Below are 25389 nucleotides of genomic sequence, written 5' to 3'. Positions count from 1 at the left end.
GTCTAACCCCACGTCTCAATTCCTGCCCCCCTGTTTACACCCCTCCTGGCTCTTCTCACAGTCCGTCAATATCTGTATTTATCTTAGTGACTTGTTAATATCTCTTCGCTGCCAGACTCTAAGTCAGGCATTGGCAAGCTTTTTCTGCAAAGGGCCAGTTAGGAAATCGTTCTTGCTTTGAGGGCCATACCATTTCAGGCTATTGTGTTTTGTTTTTTAATTTTTTTAAATGCTTATTTATTTTTGAAGGAGAGAGAGACAGAGTATGAGTGGGGGAGGGGCAGAGAGAGAGAGACAGAGACAGAGAGACAGAATCTAAAGCAGGCTCCAGGCTCTGAGCCGTCAGCATGGAGCCCGACGTGGGGCTCGAACTCACAAACTGCAAGATCATGACCTGAACCGAAGTTGGATGCTCAACCGACTGAGCCACCCAGGCGCCCCCCATTTCAGGCTGTTGTAAGGTGAAGCAGCCATAGATAGTAGGTAAACAAGTGAGCGTGGGTATGTTTCAATAAAACTTTATTTACAAAAACAGGACACGGGCTGGATTTGGCCCAAGGATTATAGTGTGCCGACAACTTCTCTAATCCCCAAGACAGCTGAGACTTGTCTGATTCCTCCCAAGTGTATCCCATTGCTTGGGCAGACAACACATTGCAGGCACAGGTTTAATAAATATTGGATGAATGAGGGAGAGAAACAGGAAGACCTATGTGGTGACACCGAGGGACACCGGTGATGTGGACTGATCAAGGGGGGAGCAGAGCTTGTGCAAACATCACGAAGCAGGGTTGGAGGGGATGCTGTCTGTCCCCAGGAGTTACCAGGCTCAGAATCCCCCCAGAGGTCAAGGTAGAGGGGAAAGTGAGGGGTCTAAGGGCTGCTGCAGTGTGGCCAGGACTCGGACCCACCCCTGGGGTTACTGGATTAACAGGACGGGACCAGAAAGGGTCTCGGCACAGCAGCTGGCACATGACTATGTTGTCGCTGTTATTAACCCAAGCACCCGAAACTGCCCTCAAGTCCTCACCAGTGGCCCCACTTGGGTCAGCGGGACTCTCCCCCACTGAGGATGTGATGAGCACGAGAAAGCCTGTCCGTGGAACAACTGGGGGATGTCTGTCCAAGTGCTAAGGACACACACCACCTGCTTGCTCACAGACCGGAAGCTTCTCCAGGGCAGGGTTTGGTCTTGCCCCAGCACAGTGGCCGTGTCTCCTCCATCAGACTGGAGGCTTGCCTTTCTCTCTCCTCATCCCACCTAGTCCAGCTTGTTGCCTAGGGGGAAGTGGGGTGGAGGGTGGGGGGTGACTCTGGCCTGTCACCCCACTCCAGCTAGAAGCCCTCAGTCCCAAACCTGTGCTGGGAATGCACATAGTCTGAGCTCAGCCTGCGGCCTTCTTTCTCAGGCACAGCCTGGTCTCCAGAGGTAGCACCCAGCACCTGAACCCTCCCGGTGGAGCCTGGAATCCCACTGGCTGTGGGGTTCCAGTCCTGGCTCTGCTCCTAACTAGCCTCGGTTCCATCTTTCCTGGGTCTCAGTCGCCACTCTGCACAGTGGGGGTCAGGACCAGGTGATGTCTGAGCTCAGGAGTGTTGCTAGCCTATAGGACACTTTGTGCAGATCTGGGTGGAGACAGCGCTCCTTAACAAATAGGTGACACCTTTGTGTTAAGAAAAAGGCACCCCATATGGAGGCAAGCACAGCCCGTGCCAGAGCTCAGGGCTTGCTGACCAGAGGATGGGAAGGGTTCTAGTGCCCTCCCCCTCAGCTGGGCACCCCTGTGCAGGTCGCATGATGCACAGCCTTGAACTGTGGCTGGGTCTGAGTCGCCAGCATGGTACTTTCTGGGTCAGTTGGCCAAGGGAAGAAGAGGAAGGCAATAAAGATGCTGTCTTGGGCTGCCCCCTGGTGGCCACCTCCTGCATGACACTCACAACTCAGGAAAGCCAGCTCCGGTGTCTCACCTGTCTCTCTTGGTCCGAACAGGGGGGCCTCCTCCCTGCCTGCAGAGATCCAATGCCCAGGGAGTCAGAATCTCAACTTCTGAACCCTGAGAAAGGGATCCTGTCATGAAGCAGCCACTGCGGACCAGGCCCGGGACGGGCACGTTAGAGATAAATTTAGTGCACCTGTTTCCTCACTAGGCTGGGAGCATCTCCAGGACAGGGGCTGGTCTCTTCCCAGTGTCCCTAGTGCCTGGCACAGTGGCTGTGTCTCCTCCGTCAGACTTAGAGCTCCCTGAGGACTTTGCCTCCCCAATCAGATGGGGGGCTCACCGTCCTCTCTCTCTCTCTCTCTCCCTCCCTATCTCATCCAGTTCAGCTTGTTGCCTAGAGGGTTACAGGGGGAGGGCTCTGACCTGTCACCTCACTCCAGCTAGAAGCCCCCAGGCCCGAGGCTGGAGCTGAGAGCAGCTTTCTTTCTCAGGCTTCCCAGAAAGGCCCCAGGCAGGGCTGGGCCTCCAGCGAAACAGGACTGGGGAGGCTGGTCCCGGTCTCAACAGCACCTGAGACTGGGAGACTGGAAGGAAGCTCGGTGTGCAGAGGAGGAAACAGGATGAGGCTTCCTGTTGCCCTTTGGATAAAGGGCAGATTTCCGTGTGAGACCCTGTGGAAACCGGCTCCTTTAACCCGCTCCTCCCGCTCTGTGCTCCAGGCACCACCACAGCCCTCTCGTCCTCCTGGGAGTCTGTCCCTCCTCCCACCTCCCGACCCTTCAGACTGTTGCCCATGCCACTCAGGCCGCCAGGCGGAGTCCCACTTCCCCCTTCGGCTGTGGACTCGGTCACCATCTCTTCCCCCAGATGCCTCCTGAGGCGCCTAAAGCCGGATAAGGCCCCTCTCTTCCACACTGTCAACAGCTCTTTCCTAGCACTTCTCAGGGTTGTGATTCTCAACTTACCTGGGTCATTACCGGATTAATGCCTCCCTCCCTCCAGCTCTTCTCCCTCCCCCAGTGAAGAGGAACCTCATCTGTCTCATTGATGCTTAATCAGTGCTACGCAGGGCTGGGCACATACTAGGTGCTCAGTAAACATCAGTTGGATGAAGGAAAGGTTGCTTGAGTCAGTCTTGGCCCTAATCAGTTTCTAGATGTGTGACCTTGGACAAGTCTCACTTTCTGTCATTCAGTTAACGAATACTTACCGAGCACCCACTAGGCACTGTTCTGGGCATACCCGTCAAACGCAGATCTGCTGGGCTTCCAACTGCTTTCCTGAGAAACCAGTTCTGAGATGTGTGAGGCCTGGAGATGGGCAACCCAGAAGTCTTGTCCTCTCCCACTGGCCCCACCCCCGAGACATCAGAAAAGCCAGTCCCCTGTACGCCCCTCAGTATCCCTGCCTCGATACCTTTGTGCACACAGAGCACTCCCCCATCTTTGCCTGCTGAGGTCCCGCTCAACCTTCAAATTCCCACGGCAGGGTCACCAGCACCTTGAAGGCATCTCCACGATCCTTGGCAGAAGCAGTTCTGTTCTTACAACACTCGGCTGGCATGGGGATACACCATTGTCCACACTGACCCAAGCTCTTTATGCACATGGCTCCCCCCCGCCACCCCCCGCCCCCCGCCCCGGCCATGCCACCCCCGATCCCAGAAGCACCTGGGCTTAGACTGAGTGTGATTCATCGCTGTAAGCCTCGGGTTGATTGATCTTTCTCTGGTCAGCCCCTGCAGCGTCTGCTCTCCACGCTCCAGCGCCCAGCCCAGGGCCAGGCACTCAGCGCTGGCTGGTGAATGTCTGTTGCTAAGAACAGCAGCGGCAGGCCATAGAAGCAGGGGCTCTGGATGGATCCCCAGAGTCCTGATGGGAGAATGGGATTCCGGGCACCGCCTGGGCACTCTCTCCCCTGGTCCCCTCACCCATGAGGGCCTCTTTCTCTCCCTGCTCTCCCACAGATGGTGACGCAAGGAGGGGACTGGGGGGAGGGTAACAGAAGGTCACAGGGCAGATGGACTGTAGGCTGCTCTGGGAAAGGACAGCTTGCCCCCGGGGAAGGACAACCACACATCTTAGAGCTGTCTGGGAATCTGGGAATCGTCAGCTTCAGCAAAATTCCAAGGACTAGGAAGGTGAATGTGGGCGCACAAGGGGGAGCGGCCCACCCCTGCGAGGCCCTGTTTGCAGTGAGTGCCAAGCTGGGCCGACAGGCAGGCGACCCCGGTTCGACTCTCTATCAATTTGCTGTGTGACCTTGGGCAAGCCCGTGCCCCTCTCTGAGCACCAGTCTGCACACGGACAGGATTGAGTCAGTGTGGAGCTGACCAGCACGAATGCCAGAGGCTGGGATAGCCAGGGCCACCCCACCGCACCCTGGTCATGTCTCTGAGACGGTGAGCGGGGGACTCTGCGTGGGGCCACTGCCCAGCCTCATCCACCTGTCCCTGTCTTAGGCTGAAGGGGCACAGTGGGCTCCCCAGGCATCCTCTCCCCTGCGAACTGCCCCGTTCTCGGCTGGGGTCCCCCCCCCCGTCCCTCCCGCCCCCAGAGCTGCTAGGCTGCCAGCTGGGAACATCAGGAGCTGTGACCAGCGTCCTGCGTCATGGTGAGTCAGAGCCATCCCTCCAAGCCAAGCCCAGTCACCCCACGACAAGAAGAAGAGAAAGGACACCTTGCCCCCCCGCCCCAGGCCATACAGGAAGGGTTCCTCTCTTCTTTCCTTTTCCGCACTAGCCAGGCCCACACCTGGCACTGTGCAAGGCACGGAGGCATCCAGGGTGACCTGGACAGACTCCCTTCAGAGCTATCCTCCCTCAGGCCAGAGTTGGGGGGTGGGGGCTGCTCTGAGAGGCGCAGCACATGGGGGGGCTCTGAGCACACGTGGCTGAACTTAGCACTGACTCTAAGTCTGGCACATCTCTCCCATTCACACCAGCACATAGTAGGCACTTCACGCACATTCATGGAATGAAGATGCCTCAGGCTTCCCGTGGGCGTAGAGAAACTTGGTGAGGCAAGAACGCATCACACCTGTGTTCACCGTCACTGTTACTCATTTTTAGCCCTAAGTACCTACTATGTGCCAGTCATTTTGCCTATATTTCTCATTCATCCTTACAGCAATCCTGTGAGCTGAGATTTTTTTTTACCCCCAATTAACAGATAAGAAAACTGAGGCTCAGGGAGGTGAGGCAACTTGCCCAAGGTCACAGAACTTCGTGTGAACTGAGCCAGCATTCACACCGGGTCTGCTGACGCCCATGGTTAGAGCCACTCTCCGTCCACACCCTACTTCAGACAGGGCACCAGGCCTGGGGCTGGGGGGGGGGGGGGGAGACAAAAAGGTCAGCACCCTCCCCCACCCCCCTGGCAGTCCCGCCAGGCCCAGACCCTGCCCTGCCAGAGGCCTCCAGCTCCAGCCCACACTCATGCCTCAAACCTTATTCATGCCTCACAACCCTGCACGGCCATCGCCAGGTTTTGGAAGGGAGCCAGCGAAGCTGGCTTCCTCACCTGAAAAAGGTGCCCAGGTAGGTGTAGGTGTGAAGATGGGGTGAGATACGAGGGCAGTGCTTGTGCAAGGGAAGGTTCGCTCAGGAGCTGGGTGTGTGAGCGTGTAAGACGTGTGCAAACGCGGATGGCTGCATGTGTGTGCTAGTGTATGCGAGCTCGTGTCCATGAGTGGGTACGGATGCGTGGGACACGCGTGAGCGTGTGCGCGTGAGTGAGCCGCGGTTGCCCCATGAGAAGGGACCCAGGGCTGAGAAGAAGCCCCGCCCAGCCTCTGTGCGGCCAGTGGGCCCGGAGGAGGAGCTGACCCTCAAAGTCGCCTCACAGCCTAAGGGACCTCAGGCAAGCCTTCGGTGAGCCTCAGTTTCTTCCCCTGTTCAATGGGCGGAGTGGAGCTGGCGTTACTGCGCTGCGCCAGGCGTCTGGTCCCGATTAAGTTAAGGTGTGTGCTTTGTGCCCCAAATCCTGGAATCTCCGCGTCCCCGCTGCCGGTCCCCTTCCCTGACCTTCAGCCCCCGTCACCAGGTGGCGACGGGTGAGGGTCAGAGGTTCCATCCCCTCTCCCCGGCTCCCCGCCGCTCGCCGTGGCTCCCTCCCTCCCTCCCTCCAGCCCGGGTCACCCCGCACCCCCGCCGCCACGCCCGCGCCGGGCACCCCCAACCCACCCCGCCCCGCCCCGCCCCGCCCCCGTCCCGCCGACCCCGCCCCGCCGACCCCGCCCCCCAGCCGGGGCTGCGGCCACAGGTGCGCGCGGCGGGCGGCGCCGGGCGCTGGGGAAGGGGCGGGGCGCCCTGCGCGCGGCTCTGCGCTCGCGGGCTCGGGGCGCGCGGTCCCCCGGGTCCCCCCGCCCGCCGTGCTGCCCGCGGCTGGCAGGAGCGGGCGCGGCGCGGGAGGCGGCGGCGGCGGGCACGACCCGGCGGGAGCGACGGGGAGCCGAGCGGAGCCCCAGCCCCTTCCCGCCCGCTGCGCCGGCGCCGCGCGTGAGCCCCGGGCCCGCGGAGAGATGAGCGCCCGGCGGCCCGACGCACCCGAGGCGCAGCGGCCCGGCCCCGCGGCCCCGTGATGGGCTCCTGCGTGTCGCGAGGTGAGGGGGCTGCCGGCCCGGGTGGGGGGGCGGGGGCCCGGGGCCCCAAGCCGAGGACGCTCGCACGTCCGCCCGCCGGCTCCCGGGAACCTGGGGAGTGGGAGCGGGGGTGGGGGGCGACCCGGCCTTCGCGACCGGTACCACCCCACGCCACCCCACCGAGCCCCAGGGGACGCGGTGCCCCGGGAGGACGGGGGAGGGGGGGAGCGCGGGGAGAGCACGGGGAGGTCACCGCATCTCCAGCCCGGCTTGGAACCACACCCAGGCAGGTGGCTCGGAGCGGGGTCGCTTCCAAGCCGGCAGCCACACACCCCCTGCCGTGTGCTCTGAGGGGAGGGAGGCTCCTCCTGGTTGCTCTTGGCTTCTCTGGAGAGGCGGTGGGGACACCAGGGGAGCAGGCCGACTCTCCTTCCCACACTCCCCCAAGGCACAGGCCTTCCTTGCCCGACGCGCGGGCACTTCTGTCCCCTCACCCCAGGCCCCTGTCTTCAGGGTCCCGGAACCCCACGGACAGCAATGGGTTAATGGACATGCACAGGTTATAAAGAAGGTATCCCTCCCCCCACCCTCATCCCTAACGCCTCGTCCGTCCCCACCCCCATTCGTGGTCAGGGGACTGGAAGGGACAGGGACAGCTGATGTTCCCAGGAACCCCTGGGCCTTTCTTTCTGCCTCTGAGCTTTCGGCCCTGCCCTGGCCCCCTCTGCTCTCCTGCACTTCCCAAGGTGGTACCCCAGGAGTGGGAGTGAACTGCCCGGAGGGGGTGGCGGTGGAGTCCTGCACAGAGCAGGGGGGCTGGAGATGGGGGAGGGGGGCCTGGGGGGGTGGAAGTGACTGAGGCCTTGGCCCCAGCTCTGCAGACTGAGGCCAAACCCACTGACCCCAACCACACAGCCAATAGCTTACTTTCAGGGGTTGAGGGATGAACAGGCACTGGGGAGGGGCCAAACAGGCCCTGGAGGGGGTCTTGTCCTGGGGAGGGGGGTGCTGAGGCAGGAGTGCAGCACCCCTCCCCCATCCTCTGGCCTCTAAGGAGCTCATCGGTCCAAGTGGGACGTTCAGGCTAGTAGCTTGGGGTGTCTCAGGAGGGTGTCAGGGCTGGGATCGTGGGTGGGACTGAGGTTGTGTGAGGTTCACAAACTTATTCATTCATTACGCTGATGTCAGCGCGGCACCTACTGTGTGCGTGCTGGGTGGGCATCTAGCGGAGATGGGTCCGGTACAGCGTCTGCCCTTGTGAGGCCTAAAGCTGGCCAGAGGGGAAGGTAGTTTCAAGGGTTCCGGGAGAGTATTTAAGATCCTTGAGGACTGACAGCCTCTCAGTGTGTTTCCAGAAACCAGAAGGCTCTGGGCAGGCTCTGGGTGTGGGGCAGCTGGGATCTAGCGTTTCCTTGGTGACTGTGTCCCTTCCGCATCACTTGGCCATCCCGCGCCAGGGACCCGAGTGGACCTGTCTGTGAGCTGGAAGGCTGCAGACCCATTGAACACAGCACAGGGGCCAGAGAGGAAGAGATTCCTGCCAAGGTCCTCTGACCCCCCAACCAGGGGCTGGCACCCTCTGCCGTGCGTGTCTGAGGTCACATAGGCACCCTTCCTTCTGCGGCTTGGGCTCCCCAGTGCCCCCGCCAGATCAGTTGTGTGTTCTAACCTTGTCTGCTTCCTGGGGCTTACAGCCCCAACATGCATGGGGCCGGTTGGATGAAGGTCCGGGACCACTTGAGCAGAGGACAGCTGTGGTCCCAGGGACCGAAGCACTAAGCGGAGGCCACCCAGCCTCTAATTGTCACTGTCAGCGTGCTTACAGCTTACCAGGTATGGGTTGGAGCATTTTAGGCACAGGTAGCTAATTTTACAAATGGGGAAACTGCTCAGAGGGGGAGTTGAGTGACCTGAAAATAGCTGACCCTGTGCCCTTCGCCTCCTGCACCACACCCCCAACCCGTAGCCCGGGGGGCCTGGCCTGCTCCTCTCCAGCTACAGGCTTCCATGAGCTTCCGAGGGTTGTTCTCGGAACAACCAGCGCCAATAACAACCGCTGTCTCCAAGCACTTCGCTGTGCCTGCTACGTAGCCCTGAAGCCAGGCCAGGGATCGCGAGCCTCATGCTATGCCCATACTCAGCCCAGAGCCTGCACCCAGGTGGGGCCGCGCTAGCCAAACCCGAGCCCCGGGTACAGGCCACACCTGGCAGAGCCTCCCCATAGCAGCATGGGGCAGCACGTCCCTTCTCTGTGCCAGGCCTGAGAGGTCAGGAGTGCAGACTCTGGAGCTGGCCAGCCTGGGTTCCCATCCACACCATTCACTAGCTCTGTGACCTCAGCAAGTTACTTAACCTTGGATGTGTGTCTCAGTGCTCTCATCTCTAAAATGGGACTAATACCAGTATTGATGTCCTAGGGTTGCCGGGCAGGGATCAAATGACTTAATTCCTGTAGTGCACTCAGACCCTTGCCTGGCAGGAAGTAAGCACTCATAAGTGTTACTGTTTGTTTCATTTGAAATGTTTTGTTATCACCGAGATAACAAAGAGACCCTCTTGTCTGGGAAAGGGGAGGCCTCAGAGGCTTCCAGCCCCGTCCTGCCCTCATGACTGCCCTGTGGCAGGCATTTGAGGTACTGAGGACTTGGGGAAAGTCATGGGGACCAGAGTAAGGCAACAAATGCTATTTCCAGGAGCTACTTTGTATTCATCATCTACTAAGCTACCATTTATCAAGGGCTTAGCCTCACCCCGGCTGAGCCTTTACTCCTCTGGCCTAGTTTGTCCTCATTCAACCCTGGGAGGGGAGACACGGGGCTCAGAGACAGGAAGAGTCTTACCTGAGGTCACACAGCCAGGACACTGAGAGGCAGGATTTGAATCCAGGTCCACGGTAGCCCAGCGCCTGAGGAGGGACCCCTTGCCCTTTGCTTTCTGATGTGCCCTACGTGAGAGAGGTACCCAGTGCATGGGCAGTGCTTAAAAAAAAAAACAACTCTCAAATAACTCACGTGGTTGGGGCTTTGCTGCCACCACTGGTGACAAAGTGTATGGAGCAGGGGGAGTTAATATCTACCTCCCTCTCTCCCGGCTGCAGGTTCTCTCAGGGCCGCCCCATGCCCCTGGCACCCCTCTGCCTGCCCGTCCTGCCCCAGCCTTATCCTCCAACCAGCCCGTCAGCCTCCTGGCCTCACCCTGGGGCTCTCAGTGCCCTGGGGTGAGGGCAGAAATTGGAGACTGCAGCCTTTCTTCTGGAAGGTCAGACATCTATGATGTCTGGGAGAAGGCTCCAGCTCTGAAGGGGCCGGCCAGAGCCACCCACAGTGCCCAGGGCCCGCTGACCACGCCCCCGTCCCAGCCCCTCAGCTCTTTCTCGCCCTGGCCCTTGCAAAGCCAGTGAGCAGTCCGACATGGGCACTGGGGGAGACTGAGGAAGGAGTAGATCGGGCCTTGTTAGGAGCTCACTGTCTGAGGAAAGAAACACAACCTTGCCCGTGGAGTAGTCTAAGTGGGGAGGCAGGGCATGGACACGCACACACACACACACACACACACACACACACATGCAGAAAAACTGCTTGAGGAGATCACCACTGGTTAGTGGTTTGAGCACAGTCTCTGGAATTTCAGACTGATTTAGGTTTGAACCCCCATCTCTGTTCTTATTAGCTGGTGACTTTGCAGAAGTGATTTGACTTCCCTGAGCCTCAGTTTCCCTGTCTGTAAAATGGGCATAATAGTATCTACTTTGCAGGATTTTAGTGAGGGTTAAATGAGATAATGGATGAAAAGGCCTAGGACAGTCAAGGCCTAGGCCCTGAAAAATAGTAGGTGTTCAATAAATAATGGCAGCAGATCACTGCAGGCCAGACTTTGCTCACTAGGGCTAATACAGCCGAGGCCAATCTAGGCAGGCTGCCTGGAGGAGGTGAGGCTAGCACAAGATGAGCTCTAGGATGGCTTATCAAAGAGACTGAGCCACAGGATGGCAGAGGAAATGGAAAGGAGTTGAGGTGTGTGGGAGGTCCTAGAGAAGGGCCCGTTGTCTCCCTCCCATCCTTGGTTGGGGAATGGAAACGGACCCCCTCGCTCTGCATCAACTCACTGATGAAGTTACCGCTGTGGTCCTGGTGACCTATAAACAAATGTCCTGGGGAGCAGAAGGGCACTTTGTCCACTCGAGGCCAGGCCTCTGCCAAGCTCAGAGCGACAGCCTGCTGTCATGGCAGTGACTCACCAGGCAGAGAGGCCAAGGGCTCACTCCCGGTGGCCTCCCTCTGCACAGTCCCCACGTAAGCTCCAGCCCTAGGGGCAGGACCAGAGGTCACCGGTGGTGACCGCGATCTGTCCACCCGCTCCAGAAAGAGGATCTCAGGTCTGAGAGGGGAGAGGGACAGAGCAGCCACCGTTTCCGGAGTGTTTGATGTGACGGGTGCTTCATCCTCGGCAACCCTTTCCTGAGGATGTGGGGACTCTCATCTCACAGGTGAGAGCCCACAGCTCACAGGGGCTGTGACGCATCTGGGATTGGACCCGGGGCAGGGACTGTAAAAGTGTTCTCCTCAGAGACTAGGACAGGGCCTGGACCTCAGCCGGCCAGCAGCACGCACCCGGGGAGCCCCTGGCTGGAGGACTGCACTGTGTGCTCAGCCACAGGGGTCCTGAGAAGCTTAGACCCCAAGCTTGGCGGCTATGGGTGGGTGGGGGGAGTGGGGTGCACGGTGAGGACCTTTGCATCCCGGCTGCGTATCAATTACTGTGTGCTTGCTTGCTTGCTTGCTTGCTTTTTTAAGTTTATTTTTATTTATTTTGAGAGAGAGAGCAAGTGGGGCTGGGGCAGACAGAGAGGGAGACAGAATCCCAAGCAGGCTCCATGCTGTCAGTGCAGAGCCCGATGCGGGGCTCGAACCCACGAACCGTGAGATCATGACCTGAGCCGAAACCAAGTTGGGCCCTTAACAGACTGACCCACCCAGGCGCCCCTCCTGTGTGCTTTCAAGAGGAAGTTTACCCTCTCTGGGCTGCTGGGAAAGAACGGGGTTACCTTGGGCCCTCCCTGCCCTCCTGGGGTGCAGAGCCCTGGGAGACACTCCAGGGGCAGATGGCAGCCACAATGACTAATGGGCTGGGACATGAGCACCAAAGAACAGCTAAAGGGGCTAGATGGCTCCGAGACACGTGTGAGAGGGAGCTGAGCTGCAGACTCACCCAAGGAGCGAGCAGAGAAAACCAGGGTGGGAGCTTTGCAGCAAGAGGGGCTTAGGTTAGACATCAGGAGGAACTGCAGAAGATTGAGGAGCTGGTGTGAGAAGGCAGGAAGCATCCCCGGTAGGCAGGAGAGAGCTCTGGCTGAAGGCACAGGGACGGAGGACACGTCTGGATGACACCCCTCTCCTTGCAGGATCAAGATGGCCCCTTCCAAGTTGCTAGGGCAACCAGAGGCTTGTCACTGCTGTGGCCAGGGGAGGTGGGGGAGGGGGCAGGTCTCCAAAGGGGCCTCAGGCCTTGAGGTCAAAGGAGTAGGGTGTGGACCTGGAGAGGAAGGAGGACCCCACCACTGCCTCGGAGAAGGAGACGCCCACAGGAGCAGTGGCCAGGGGTCCCCCCAGGCTGTCCCCAGCCCCCACCCCACATGAAACACTGTGTTTTTCCAGTTGCTGGTGGTGACGAGGCTGCCGGTCCCAGCTGGGCGAAGAGCAGCCTGTGACTTCACCCTGGGCTGCTCCATTACCTGACGTCTCCATGGCAACCAGCCTGTGACATCACGGGGCCAAAGTCCTCAGGGGGAGAAGGCAGCTTTGGAGGAGGCTCCCAGATGCCAACTGAGGCAGGGGGCAGGAGAGCCAGAGAGGGGCTGAGAGCCAGCAGCCCTCCAAGTCCACCTTGACCAATGACCTTGCACAAGCCATGTCTGCTCCAGGCCTTTGACACGGCCTAGCAGCTTCCGCAGTGCTCAGTTCCCCTTACTCTCCAGTCTGCAGACCACACAGTTTTAAAACAGCTTCAGGGACGACCAGGGACCCCTAGAAATATTCCGGCACCTCTCAAAGTTCCCTGGGACAGCCTGCAGCCAGCACAACTCTGCCTGCACCCCAGCAGGCCCCTGCTTATGCACTCTGGAATCTTAGGAATGGCCACTCTCAGACGTTTTTGACTGGAACCCGTAGCAATAAATATATTTTGCATCACGATCTAGCACACACATAGAAAATTCTTACCACAGGTGCGTAGGCACACTTGTGTGAGCACATGCGTGTCTGTGCAATTTAAAGTTTCATGGGGCGCCTAGGTGACTTGGTTAAGCGTCCGACTTCAGCTCGGGTCATGATATCGCGGTTTGTGAGTTCGAGCCCCACATCGGGCTCTGTGCTGACAGCTCAGAGCCTGGAGCCTGCTTCGGATTCTGTGTCTCCCTCTCTCTCTGCCCCTCCCCTGCTCACACTCTGTCTCTCTCTCCTTCAAAAATAAATAAGCGTTAAAAAAATAATAATAAACTGAAGTTTCATGAAACAATACTCAACCTGACTCCTCCGTAGGTTCTGGTATTTTCTGTTTTATTTTATCACTTTTTTAACAGACTCTTTTTTTTAAGTTTATTTATTTTTTGGGGGGGTGGGGAATGTGTGTGAGCAGGGGAGGGGCAGACAGAGAGGGAGAGAGAGAGAATCCTAAGCAGGCTCCATGCTGTCAGTGCTGAGTGAGACGTGGGGCTCGATCTCACAAACCATGAGATCGTGACCTGAGCTGAAGTCAAGAGTTCGATGCTTAACTGCCTAAGCCACCCAGGCATCCGTATTTTATTCTATTTTTAATTTTTAAATGTTTGTTTATTTTTTGAGAGAGAGAGAGAGCACATGCACACACAAGCAGAGGAGGGGCAGAGAGAGAGAGAGAGGGAGACACAGAATCCGAAGCAGGCTCCAGGCTCCCAGCTGTCAGCACAGAGCCCGATGTGGGGCTCGAACCCATGAACTGTGAGGTCATGACCTGAGCTGAAGTCGGATGCTTAACTGACTGAGCCACCCAGGTGCCCCTATTTTATTTTATTCTTTAAAAATATGACCCAGTAAGCGGCTTGCATGACCCACTGAAGGATGTGCCCCTGCTTGAAAGCCACCTTGGAGGGACCTGGAACACGGTCTTTGTACACACGGAGACTCTGAAACCCAGAGAGGGGCAGTCCCAGCTCAGGGACACGCAGCCGGGACTCGGGATAAAGGGCAGGATGTGTGGAATGTTCCCGTGTGCAAGCACACGGCTCGGCCCACACTCCTCTTGGCTCCTGGGTGATTGAGCTCTGAGTTCAGGGCGTGGGAATGTCAGTCCTGACTCTGCCTTCCTTTTTTCCAGTCCTGCTTCAGACAGGCTCATTCAGACCTCCCTCAGCTGCCCGCCTGCAACCGCCTCTGGGCCAGTCTCAGGGGATCCTGAGTCCCGTCCAGTGTGGATGGAGACTTTCACCTCACACCCTATTTGGTGTTCCCTTTGGCCGTCCAGTCAGGACTGGCCGCACCTGAGGGCCACAGCCTGCTTTTTCCTCTGCTGGCCTCCCTCCTCTCTCTGGGTCCCATTCTCCTCTGACATGTTGGGGTCTGGCATGAGGAACTTGTAGAAAAGTGGCCAAGATATTTTTATCCATCCGGAGTTCTAGTGATCTCTGTTGGCTCAAACTGGCTCACTGTTGAGGCCAAAAAAAAAATTGTTTTTAATGTTTATTTCTTTTGAGAGAGAGAGAGAGAGGCAGGGAGAGAGGGAGACAGAATCCCAAGCAGGCTCTGCACTGTCAGCGCAGAGCCTGATGTGGGGCTTGAACTCGCAAACCATCAGATCATGACCTGAGCTGAAATCAAGAGTTGGACGTTTAGGGGCGCCTGGGTGGCGCAGTCGGTTGGGCGTCCGACTTCAGCCAGGTCACGATCTCGCGGTCCGTGAGTTCGAGCCCCGCATCGGGCTCTGGGCTGATGGCTCAGAGCCTGGAGCCTGTTTCCAATTCTGTGTCTCCCTCTCTCTCTGCCCCTCCCCCGTTCATGCTCTGTCTCTCTCTGTCCCCAAAAAATAAATAAACATTGAAAAAAAAAATTTTTTTTAAAAAGAGTTGGACGTTTAATCAACTGAGCCACCCAGGCACCCCTGTTGAGGCAAAGTTTAGTGAGCAATGTGCAGGCCCTGTGGCAGGTGCTGGGGCTGTGGTGGTGAATAAAGCTGACGAGGACCAGCCTGTAGACAGCTGATGGTCTACTGAAAGACTGAATAAAGAAAGGGACATATAATGTGTGGTGATGGGCACCATAAGATCACGGGGTAGGAGAGGACAGGTGTCATTAAACAAAATGGCTGCAGACCTCTCTGAGGTTCTAACATTTGAGCACAGAGACCCGAATGCAGTGTGGGAGTGAACCTGCGGCTATGTGGGAGGAGAGAGTTCCAGCTGGAGGAACTGAGCAGCCAGTGCAAAGGCCCTGAGGCAGGAATGTGCTGGACGTGTCTGAGCCATCAGTGTGGCTGGAGTGCAAGAGGGAGAGAGGTGGATGTTGAGGTGGCAGGGGGACCACAGGTCCCAGATTAGCATGTGTGAGTTCTGCCAGGGGCCACCTGGGGGGCCTGCCCACTGCAGGGAGATCTGACCTGGTTTGACCTCTTCCATTCTCAGCCCAACTCCCTTGACCCCTAAAGTTGCCCACCTTCCAGCCTCTGAGGCCTGGGGTCCCCTTGTCCTTCATGCAGCCCTCTTAGGGGGCACCAGCAAAAGTCAAACACGGCCCCTTCCTCAGTGTCCTGTTGACCCTTGAGAAACTCATAAGGCAGGCTGTTCCACTCCTCTCTCCCCAGCTGTGTAGACACCCAGCCAGGGGTGGGGCGGGTGGGTAAGGATGCTGGCCTCTCTTGTGCCGGCATCCCAGATTTCCGAGAGCCCCCTCACTTCACTTGTGAAGTCAGCAGCGTCAGAAGGGTGGTGGATGGCTGGGGTAGAACAGCCTGTTTCAACCACCTTGAAGAGGCTGTTTGCTTCCCCTGCCCTTGACAGTGGCTTTCTTCCAAGTGGGGTACCCGGTACGTCTCTGTTCTGCTTTGGATCCCGGTAGGCAATACCTAGAGAACAAGAACAGTCAACTGTCCATTCTACAGATGAAGAAATGGAGGCTCCAAGAGGCAAAGTCAAGGTCCCACAGGTAGTGAAGGGCAGAGTTGGGATTTGAATGGGGCGATCTGGACCCAGTTGTCTCTGGACCAGCTCCTCAGGAGCAGACCCTGGAATGATGATTTGGGTGCAACTGGTGTATGAAGGAGATCTTCCAGAGGAAACCAGTAAAGGAATGGAGAGAGCAAGGCGGAAGAGAGGGGCCGCAAAGGGTCTGTGGCCCCGCGAGGGTGGCTGCAGCCCCATCCCGCGGGGGGGGGGGGGGGGGGACTCTGAGCTTTTCAACCCCAAACAAAGGGTCATAAACTCGCCTCCGGTTGCCAGAGAGTGGCTCACCCGAAGGAGACACGGTTGCTGCCAGTTGGGAGCCAAGCCCATGGGGCAGGGGCTGTGAATGCGCAAAAACAGGAGGAGAAAGCGATCCAAAGGCACAAGTGAGGCTAGTGGAGCACTCATGCTGTCCTCCGGCTCCCCATCCTCCCCTCCCTGCCAACACCTCCGAAAGCCCCCTAGTCACACTTCAACCCATGGCCCAGCCCTGCCTCTGGGAGCACCTGATACCTTCCACCTCCGCTTCCTCCAGGAAGCCCTGCTTGCTTCCATGCCATCTGCTCTTGCAGACTCTGCCTGGGCTACCTAAGCCAGAGGAGGGTGGTGGGAGCTAGCGTCCAGGACAGGGATGCTGCAGGCTGGGACCAGCGTCCTGCAGAGATCCCCCTCCCTGCCACGGCCCAGACACCCCTGCTCCTCCAGTCTCCCAGACTCCACGGTTTTGTGCAAGCCGCACACCCCTCCCTCTGCCCACAACACCTTCCTCCTGGCACCCCCTCCTGGCTAGCTTCCCCATCCGTGTGAGGAGTCCGTTCCATCATACCAGGAGAGGGGGTGAAGAACGGGAGCACTCGTGGGTGCTCCTGCCCCCCCCCCCACCGCCGATCAGCCTTGTGTTTGAATGAGGGGCTTTGGGACTGGTTTCCATGCAACTGGGAGCTCCCAGAGGGCAGGGATGAAGTCTTAATCCCGCCTCTGTGCCCAGGTGCTTGGATGGTACAGACATGTATTAAATGGATGCTTAGTGGGAGAAGAAATGAATGGATGCATAAATGAATGAATGAATGAATGAATGAATGAACCAACTAGAATGTCAGCTCCGTGAGGGCAGAAACCATCTCCGTCTTGCTTGTCATTGTTTGTCAGTGTTCCTAGTGCCCGTAACAGAGCCTGGCACGTAGTAGGTGCTCAGCTAATGCTTTGGAATGCATCAGAAAGAAATGCTTACTCAAGTGAATGTAAGGGTGTTCCCAGTTACCCTCTGGAGATGGAGTCCTCTTCAGTTCAGCCCAAGAATTCAGTCCAGCAAATCCCACTTCTTCAGTTCAGCCTGTCATCCCTTCAGCAACTTCCGCAAGCCTACTATGTGGTAGGCCCTGAGAATGCATCACGATGGGACTGGTCCCTGCCCTCCCACACATGCTTTTAGCAGACAGCCTGTGCTAACTGCTATAATACAGGCAGAGGTCATTCCACAGTGTCGACAGAACACCGTCTGGGTGCCAGGCCCTGTTCTCTGGTCTTTGCTATGGCCTCTGCTCTCATGGTCTCGCATTCCCAGAGGGATCGGACACTTCAAAACACATGAACGTCAAAGAGTGCCGGCTGCTGTAAAGGAAGCTTGGCCCCCGGGGGCAGGGAGGGCCCCCTGAGGAGGTGACCTTGAGCCGAGACCTGAGTGACACGGTTCAGGAAGATCTGGGGATGGTGTTCCAGGTGGAGGGGATAGCAAGGACAAAGAACAAGTGGGCCATTTGGGGAGCAGCAGGGAGGCCAGAGTGGCGGGAACAGAGACCAGGCTGGCGTGCAGGGTGAGGGGCTGGCTCTCCCGTCAGGTTCAATGGAAGGAAGCCAGCGGCAGGTTTTCAGCAAAGATGCAGTCCGACCTGTAGCATCCCTGTGCGGCCGGGTGGAGAGTGGGCTGCGTGCCAGGAGAGGAAGCAGGAGGCTGTGGCCCTCTTGTGGTCCGGGTGAGCGAGGGTGATGCCCCCTCGTGGGCAGCAGTGGTGGGGATGGAGACGGGTAAATCCGGAAGGGAGGTTGGAGAGAGAGCCAGTAGGGCTTGCTGGTTGGGAGGGTTGGGGGAAGGCAGCGCGGAGAAAACTGGATTTTTGGTTGGTACAGCTGGGTGGACCATTGCATCATTTTCTAAAATTGGAGAAGTGGAGGAAGATGGGCCCGAGTTTCCTTGAGACACCTGCCGGGCACCCGTGAAGGGAGTTGGAAATTCAGTGTGGGGCTCAAGCAGAGTCAGGGCTGTGGGTGTGAATGTGGGCGGCAGCCGCTCGCTCTCCGATGAGATGCCCTGGGAGAGAGGAGGGAGATGAGGAGGGGCCGGGAGGGAGCGGAAGGGGGACCACGGAGGTGGGAGGGAAGCCCGAGATGGGCGTGGCTTGAGAGGGAGGGAGGGGCCGAGAAGCCAAGGAACCGCTGGGCTTGGCCAGGTAGTCAAGGGCTTTCTCCGAGAGGCGACCCGAAAAAGGTGGAGGAGGGGCGCCTGGGTGGCTCAGTCGGTTAAGCGGCCGACTTGGGCTCAGGTCGTGATCTCACGGTCCGTGAGTTCGAGCCGCGCGTCAAGCTCTGTGCTGACAGCTCGGAGCCTGGAACCTGTTTCAGATTCTGTGTCTCCCTCTCTCTCTGACCCTCCCCTGTTCATGCTCTGTCTCAAAAATAAATAAACGTTAAAAAATTTTTTTTAAAAAAAGAAAAGGGTGGAGGAGAAAATGGGAGTCCAGGAAGTAGAGGTCGCACATAACTCTAAGCGTGGCCTGGAAGGGGTTGGAGGAGTGGGCTCGGAGCTGGGGGGAGCTGGGGTCGGGACCACCACACCGGGGCCAAGAGGGAGACAGACAGACGGGACGATCAGAAGAGCAGAGAGAGAGCAGAGGTGCTGGGTGGGGGGGCAAGGCCAGGTCCCAGTCCCTGGTTGGGACGGCTGGTCTGGGCTCGGCTCGGATGGGTGGGGATAGTTCTTCCTCTGTCATAGGAGGGAGAGCAGATGGTGTGGGCAAAATGCGGGCGGGGTAATGACTTGAGATAGAAAAATGGGGCCAGGATGGAGCCTGCCGAAGGCTTCTGGATCTCAGTGAGGGACGGGGAAGAGCCAGAAGCAGGGCGTGGGGTCGGGGGTGCCAGGGTTGCCGGTTTGAGAAGGAAAGACGCCGGAGGGAGTCCGCCTGGCAGGAAGCAAACTTAGCGGTGATGGGAGACAGGTAGAAGGGTCCCCAGACGGTGTCTTGTGCAAGGCCGGTGACTTTCTCCAGCGACATGCAGGTCCAGGCGCAGAGCAGGCAGAGGGGAGACTGAACACGGTTGAGACTTGAGGGCGTCCGTGAAGGAGAGCTCAGTTCGCAGGCTGGGCCAGGGCTGGGCCGGGAGGGGAGTGAGGGCACCAGGGGCTAGTGGAAAAGAGGAGGGGAAATGGATTGGAGGTCTCCATGAGGTCAAAAATTCTGGAGTGTGGGTGCTGGAATTAGGGGAAACGGAGGAACAGGCGGATGGGCGATAATTCTCATGGAGGGGACCGGGCGGGAGGAGATCTAGCCGGTCTCCTCATCTGCCATGGGTCTCTGTTTCCTGCAAGATGACAAGGGATGATAATATCGTCGTGCCCATCTCTCGGGGCTGGCTTGAACAGGCCCCATAAGGAGGAGAGTGTGCGGTTTTTCTGAGTTCCTCCTGTCATTGTATTTCCAGATCTGTTCACAAGTGCCCACAAGGACTGCCCCATGCCCCAGGGCACGGGTCCTCTGAACCCAGACTTGCCCTCCAGCCATCCCCCTGCTGTCGCTCCAGACCATGTCACTGGCAAGGTAACTGGTCACCCTTCATCCCCACCTATGCCCTGGTTCCCAGAGTGTCCCCTACAGCTCCCCACGGGGAGCTGAAACCTTTCCAATCTTCCCTTCCTGCCGCACTTGGCTACTTCCTGTGGGATCCGAGCCCCCAAGGTTTGGTACTCAGGTGAATGAAGGTCTGGGTCACCCTGGGCATCCAGGACCTGGACCTGGGTTGTTTAGAAAAGAGAGTCCTGCCTTGGAGATTTTCCCACCCAAATGAACTCAGTCTTGCAGATAACAAGTCCCCCCACCCCCACCCCCTACCACCAGCCCACCAGCCCTTAGCAGCCTGCATTGCCCTCTGGAGGGTAGAGTGCCATTCTTTTTTTTTCTTTTTCTTTAAGTTTATTTAAGTAATCTCTGCATCCAACGTGGGGCTCGAACTCACAACCCTGAGATCAAGAGCTGGGTGCTGGGTGACTGAGCCAGCCAAGCGCCCCCAAGAAGTGGCATTCTTAGTCCGGATGCATTAGGAAGAGCTTGCTGGGGCTCTCAAGTCGTGCTGCATAATTTCCACCCCCACCCCAGAGGTCGTGGCTTGGACCTACCTGTTGATATAATTATTATAATATATATATTTTTAGCGCATACGCATGCTAAGTGTCATGCTGGGCACTTTGCATCGTGTCATTTGCCTCAGGACAACCCGTGAGGTAAATGGTAGTATCACCCCTTTACAGAGGAAGAAACTGACGTTCTGGGATGTTAAGGCATTCGGCTAAGCGCTCCCGGGTGCAAAGTACAGAGTCAAAACTCGGACCCCGGTCGGACCTATGTCCTGCACTCGCTGCCTTGTTGGCAGAGCCGCCATTGCCTGCCCCCCGCCCCCCCCCCCCCCCCCCCGTCTTTCCCCGCACGGCAAGGGAAGCCAGGGCACGACCTCGGAATACCAGAAGGCCGACCGACGCCACCGCCCCGGGCTCCAGGACCCGTGCCTTCTGCTGACTGTGTGCCAGGCCCTGCCTGACCCTCTTTCTCCTCTCGTTTTAGGACAAACAGATGGATTTCTGTTGGGATCCTTGGCAGGTCAGTGCGTTTGCCCTTCCCCCGGTCCAGCCAGCCGCGGCTGACACCGTTGCCCCTCACTGTGCAGTGCCCAGCCTGAACGCCCAGTCCTGCCGGCCCTGGGGGAGGGGGGCCCTGACGAGAACAGCGGGGTGGGATGGCCCTGTGGGGGAGGGCACAATCGCTCAGGGAGGATGCCTCGTGGGGATGGAAGTGGGGAGGGGGGTGCCCTCTGGCAGGTGCAGGGGGGATGTCATCTGACACCTCTCTTCCCCCCCCCAGAGGTGCTTCCAGACCACCAACGGCTACCTGTCTGATTCCAGGTCGTGCTCCAGCAACTACAATGTGGCGGCTCTAGCCACCTCGTCCCTTGTGGGTAGGCCCCGACTGCCCTCTCCTGCCCTGGAGTTAGCATGTCCCCCACCCCTGGACACTAGCCGTGGGGAGGGCAGAGCTGGGCCGCAGGGGGAAGGATCGCAGCCCTGCCCGAGTCACCATTTTCCAGATGCCACGCTCGGGCCGGGTTCGGCCAGGGATGGTGACTTGGTGCTCCTGACCCACCCCCCGACCCCCCGGCCGGGTTAAGTTGTTGGGGTCTCCCCGAAGCCCTGAGGAGCTGGCCCCGAGTCTTCAGATCTCTTCAGCAGATGCAGTCTGCCCGTCACCCCGCCTTGGGTCGGGTTCCCTAGAAGCAGAGCCCCGGACGAGGATTGTGCGAGTGCTTTATTGAGGGGTAGTTCTGGAGGGCAGTGTGTAGGAGTGAGGGCAGCAGGGCCAGGGGAGGGAGCCCAGCAAAGAGGGGCCGCATGAGAAACCATTCTCGGCCTGATACCCCCGGGGAGCTCAGGAGTACGGATGGAACCACTCCCGGTGCTGGCGGATGCTTGGATATTACTGCCCCCCCGTTGGTCCCTTGTTGCCCCTGGGAAGGCTCTCCAGCCTCCGGGGCGGCTCTGGGTGAGGCCACTCCTTTCAGCCAAGGGCAGGCTCTGGGGAGGGCTGCAGGCGGGAGGCAGTGGCAGCGGGGAGGTGGGCGCACAGGCCAGCACGGGGTCTGCCGCGCAGGTGGCCCAGAGCACACCTTCTGGGCCGTTCTCAGCGGGCCAGCCTCTTTGCTCACAGGTCTGTCCCATGTACCTCAGGCTCACGTCTCCTTAAATCCCTCACGGCCCTCACGGCCCTCCTTCCGTTTGCCTGGACGCTTTGCCACCTGAAACCCCTTCCCTCTGCAGGGGCCCTGCGGGGGTCTCTCGAACCACCTCCTGCAAAGACCTTCGCCGGTTGCCCGCACATCTAGCTTGGGGAGGGGGGCTCCGCCTCCTTCCTCGCCTCCGTCCTCCCCATTTTCTCAGTCTTATGGCTCTGGTTTCCTTGGTGGATACCCCGTCTTGCTTAAATATTGCTGTTCCTTGTGTCTTGGCTCTGAGACCCCAGTGACTGTGTGCTCAGCCTTGGTTCAGAGAGATGCTGAATCATGCCTGACAGCCCTTTCTGTCAACTTCCACATCCAGCCAGTCTCCTCCTGAGAACCCCTCGGGCCACCCACACCCCCCCCCCACAATGCCCAGCCCCTGTCCTGTCTCTTGCTTCCCTTCAGTGGTATCTGACAGAGCCTCATCTCCACCCTTGGCCCCTTCCCTAACTAGGATGCTCTTCCTAAACAGCAGATCTAACCTGTCACTCTCCTGCTCATTACCCTGCTGTGGCTCCCCGTTGCTAGAAGGAAAATGTCAGAGTCCTTAGTCTAGCCCCTGAGGGGCTCTCCAGCCTCTTCCAGTCTTAGTGTTGCCCCCACGCCTCACCCCTGGTAATCCTGGAATCATGCCAGATTCTTCGATGCCTTCCTTCTCATCTCATCTCTGAAATAGCCTCCAGTCTTGCCTTCTTCTGTCCAATGCACCTACAAACCTACCAACCTACCTGTAAAGCTCAGACCCCAGTCCACCTCTTCCAGGAAGTCTACCTGGTATACGGCACCCCACGCAGGTCTCCCCTTCAGCAGAGCTGGCACTGGGCTTGGCACGGGGGATGCTCTCTCAGCACTTATTAATTAATGCATAAAGGGAGAGGACCAGGTGGATCTCGAGTGGATCTTTGGGTGGATCTTCTGGGGCAGAAGGGTCTAAACCTGGTCAAAGGGAATGAGGGGTGTGGCAGGTCTGGGGAGGAAGCACCAAGTGGAGGGGAATATTGCCTGAAAGCAGGATGCTGGTGGGGGGGCAGTGCATGGGACCTCCACATGAGTGGGGAGCATCTAAGTGAGGTGGGGGGCCTTGGGGCTTGGGGCCCGTGGGGTACAGAGTGGGCACGGGCATTGGCTGGGCAGGGGGACTTGCACAGATAGATACAGGGCTTTGTGGGTATGAGGCTGTGAGGACGCGGGGCGCTGGGTGAGTACACAGCGATGAATGATTGTAGGGCATAGGTCACTGGGTGGGCCTGAGGCAGTGGGGGCGCCTGGGGTAGCGGGGGTAGGGCCCTGAGCTGGGTTCTGTGTCAGAGCGGTCACCCAGCTGCCCTCCATGCCCCCAGGGGTGGTGCAGAGCATCAAGGACCACATCACGAAGCCCACGGCCATGGCGCGTGGCCGCGTGGCTCACCTCATCGAGTGGAAGGGCTGGCGTGCCCAGCGGTCGGGCTGGGAGCCATCCCCGGCTGAGGATGAGCATTACTGTTGCCTGCCAGACGAGCTGCGGGAGGCCCGCTTTGCTGCAGGTCAGAGGTGGGGGCGGGGGGGCATGGGGACGGGACCGTAGGGTCTCTGGTCCTTAGGGGACCGAGGGTCACCACCTGGGCAGTGTCTAGGCAGGGCAAAAAAAAAATGCCAGGGGGTGGACGGGGCATCAGGTGGGCGCTCTGATCACCGGGGCCTGGATGGACAGCCAGCTCGCTGCAGAGTGCCAATGTGGCCTGGCACCAAGGCCCTGCCCCCATCTTCTGCCCTGTCCCTGCTGAGCTGAGTCCCGCTGTCCTCCCCCTCCCCCAGGGGTCGCCGAACAGTTTGCCATCACAGAGGCCACACTGAGCGCCTGGTCCTCTCTGGACAATGAGGAGCTTCACCCCGAGAACAGCCCTCAGGATGTCGTCCAGCTACAGGGTACCTCCTGGGCCGGCGCTGGGGCGGGGCGGGCGGAGCAGAGCAGGGCCTGGGCGCCTGCCCTGCCAACCAAATGCACTGTGACCTCGGACAACCCCCCGCCCCCCTCTCCTCAGCCTTGGTTTCTGCATCTGTCCAGTGGGGCTGGGGATCCTTGCCCTGCCCACTGCCCAAGGAGAGCTCTAAGGGTAAAGGAGAGAAGAATAATAGTAATAATGCATCGTGGGGATTGGGTGATTACTGTGTTAAGTGCGTATTGTATTATCTCACTTCATCCTCACGACACCTCTACGCAATAGGTCCTGTTATTGTCTCAGGGAAACCGAGGCACCAGGAAACTTGCCCTAGGTTACACAGCTAGAGGCATCAGAGCCAGGACAACCAACCAGTCTTCTAGAACCCCAGGTCACCCCCAGTTACTGCTTCAGCAGGGCTTGGTCCTGGGTGAAGCCTGCATACGAGCTACTTCATGTAATCCTTCCTCTGACAGCGAGGGGAGGGAAGGGAACGGAGGCCGGGGAAGAGCACTGTCCCAGTTTTCAGAGCGCAGGATGCAGATTCGAGTCCAGGCAGCACGGCCTGCTTTTAACTCCTCCACCACCCCTGGAGCCCCCAGGGAGAAACAGGGGCTCAGAGAGGTTCAGTGACTTGCCCAAGGTCACGCAGCTCAGCAGTGACAAAACACTGGCCTTCACCTTCCCTCACACACCAGGAGAGGGTGAGGAGGGGGTCCGGGACTCCATTCCTCATGCCTCCTCCCCCTCCTGTTGGTTTTCCAGACCTAGAGAACCTCTACCTTCAGGACAGTCTTCTGAGCGGCCCCTCCCAGGACGACAGTCTTCTGGCCTTCTCTTCCCCTGGCCTCTCCCCCGATGGCTGGCCCTCACCCGATGAGCCCCCCATCGCAGCTGCCGACCCCCAGCCCCCCAGCCCCGAACAGCAGCATCGGAGGCGGCTGCCTAGGGGCCCGGGGCCTGAGGGTGGGGCCCACCTGCAGGGCTCCCTCCCCTCGGTGGACAGCATCTCCCTCTCGGAGGAGGAGGACGAGGTGTTCTACAACTGAGGTGGGGGCTACATGGCTCAGAGCCTCCTCATACTGTGACCTTGCCTGGGGGGCAGCCCGGGCACATCAGGACGTCGGGGTCCGGGCTGGGCGGCTCTTGACCCTCACCCTCAGGGCAGGCAGAGGGTGGGTGCAGAAGGGATGGGGGGGGGGGTCAGCACTCCTTGTGGACCACTCTGTGCCTCCGTGGACCTGCCCCAGCAGCGGGAGCCATAATCCCCCTTCTCCCTTCTTTACTTGGCTCAGGTGGGCACCTTCCCCCGCAGGGTTTCTGTCATCAGTGGGCTCAAGGACTCTCAGCAGACACCAGGGCAAGCTGCCCAGAGGACCCTGCAGCTGGGCCCCCAGGCAGACGCAGAAGGGCCTAGGAAACCCACTCGGAGTGGGACCTGGGGCCCCTGCCCTGACCCCGGGGCTCAGTCCTCCCCCCTCCCTCTGTGTTCGTGCCCCCCCTCCCTCAGAGGTGGGACAGCCTCTCTGGTAGCTAAGTGTCTGTTCCTCAGCTCCCTTCTTGAGAATCTCTGTCTCTGGAGGGTCTGTTCATCCCTCACTCTCTGAACCTACTCCCTGGTGCCCCTACCCCCTTCCCTGCACCCTGGAAGGTTCTCTGCAGACATTAAAGTGGTGGATTCACCCAATGAACTTGGCCTGGTCTCTGGGGGAAGGTATGTCCT

General features: G+C 58.9%; 1 protein-coding gene across 1 annotated transcript; it reads left to right on the top strand.

Moving 5' to 3' along the window:
* The first annotated feature begins 6412 nt into the window (after positions 1–6412).
* On the top strand, positions 6413–25353 carry FAM131C (family with sequence similarity 131 member C). Its single transcript, XM_043573853.1, has 7 exons — positions 6413–6542; positions 19408–19523; positions 20541–20576; positions 20838–20931; positions 23088–23270; positions 23542–23652; positions 24432–25353. The coding sequence occupies exons 1-7, from the start codon at positions 6521–6523 to the stop codon at positions 24713–24715; spliced, it is 846 nt and encodes a 281-aa protein (XP_043429788.1). The 5' UTR covers positions 6413–6520; the 3' UTR covers positions 24716–25353.
* Positions 25354–25389: the final 36 nt, after the last annotated feature.

The sequence above is a fragment of the Prionailurus bengalensis genome, chromosome C1 (assembly GCF_016509475.1).
Source record: "Prionailurus bengalensis isolate Pbe53 chromosome C1, Fcat_Pben_1.1_paternal_pri, whole genome shotgun sequence".
Taxonomy (NCBI): Eukaryota; Metazoa; Chordata; class Mammalia; order Carnivora; family Felidae; genus Prionailurus; species Prionailurus bengalensis.
The sequence above is the reverse complement of the archived record's forward strand: the minus strand, read 5'-3'. Positions and strand labels throughout refer to the sequence as shown.

Bases quoted from the DNA above. Each gene is read 5' to 3' on its own strand.
- FAM131C (XM_043573853.1), top strand. From the start codon at position 6,521: ATGGGCTCCTGCGTGTCGCGAG. The intron at 20,577-20,837 runs GTCAGTGCGTTT...TCCCCCCCCCAG, and splicing joins TCTGTTGGGATCCTTGGCAG to AGGTGCTTCCAGACCACCAA. The intron at 23,271-23,541 runs GTCAGAGGTGGG...CCCCTCCCCCAG, and splicing joins GGAGGCCCGCTTTGCTGCAG to GGGTCGCCGAACAGTTTGCC.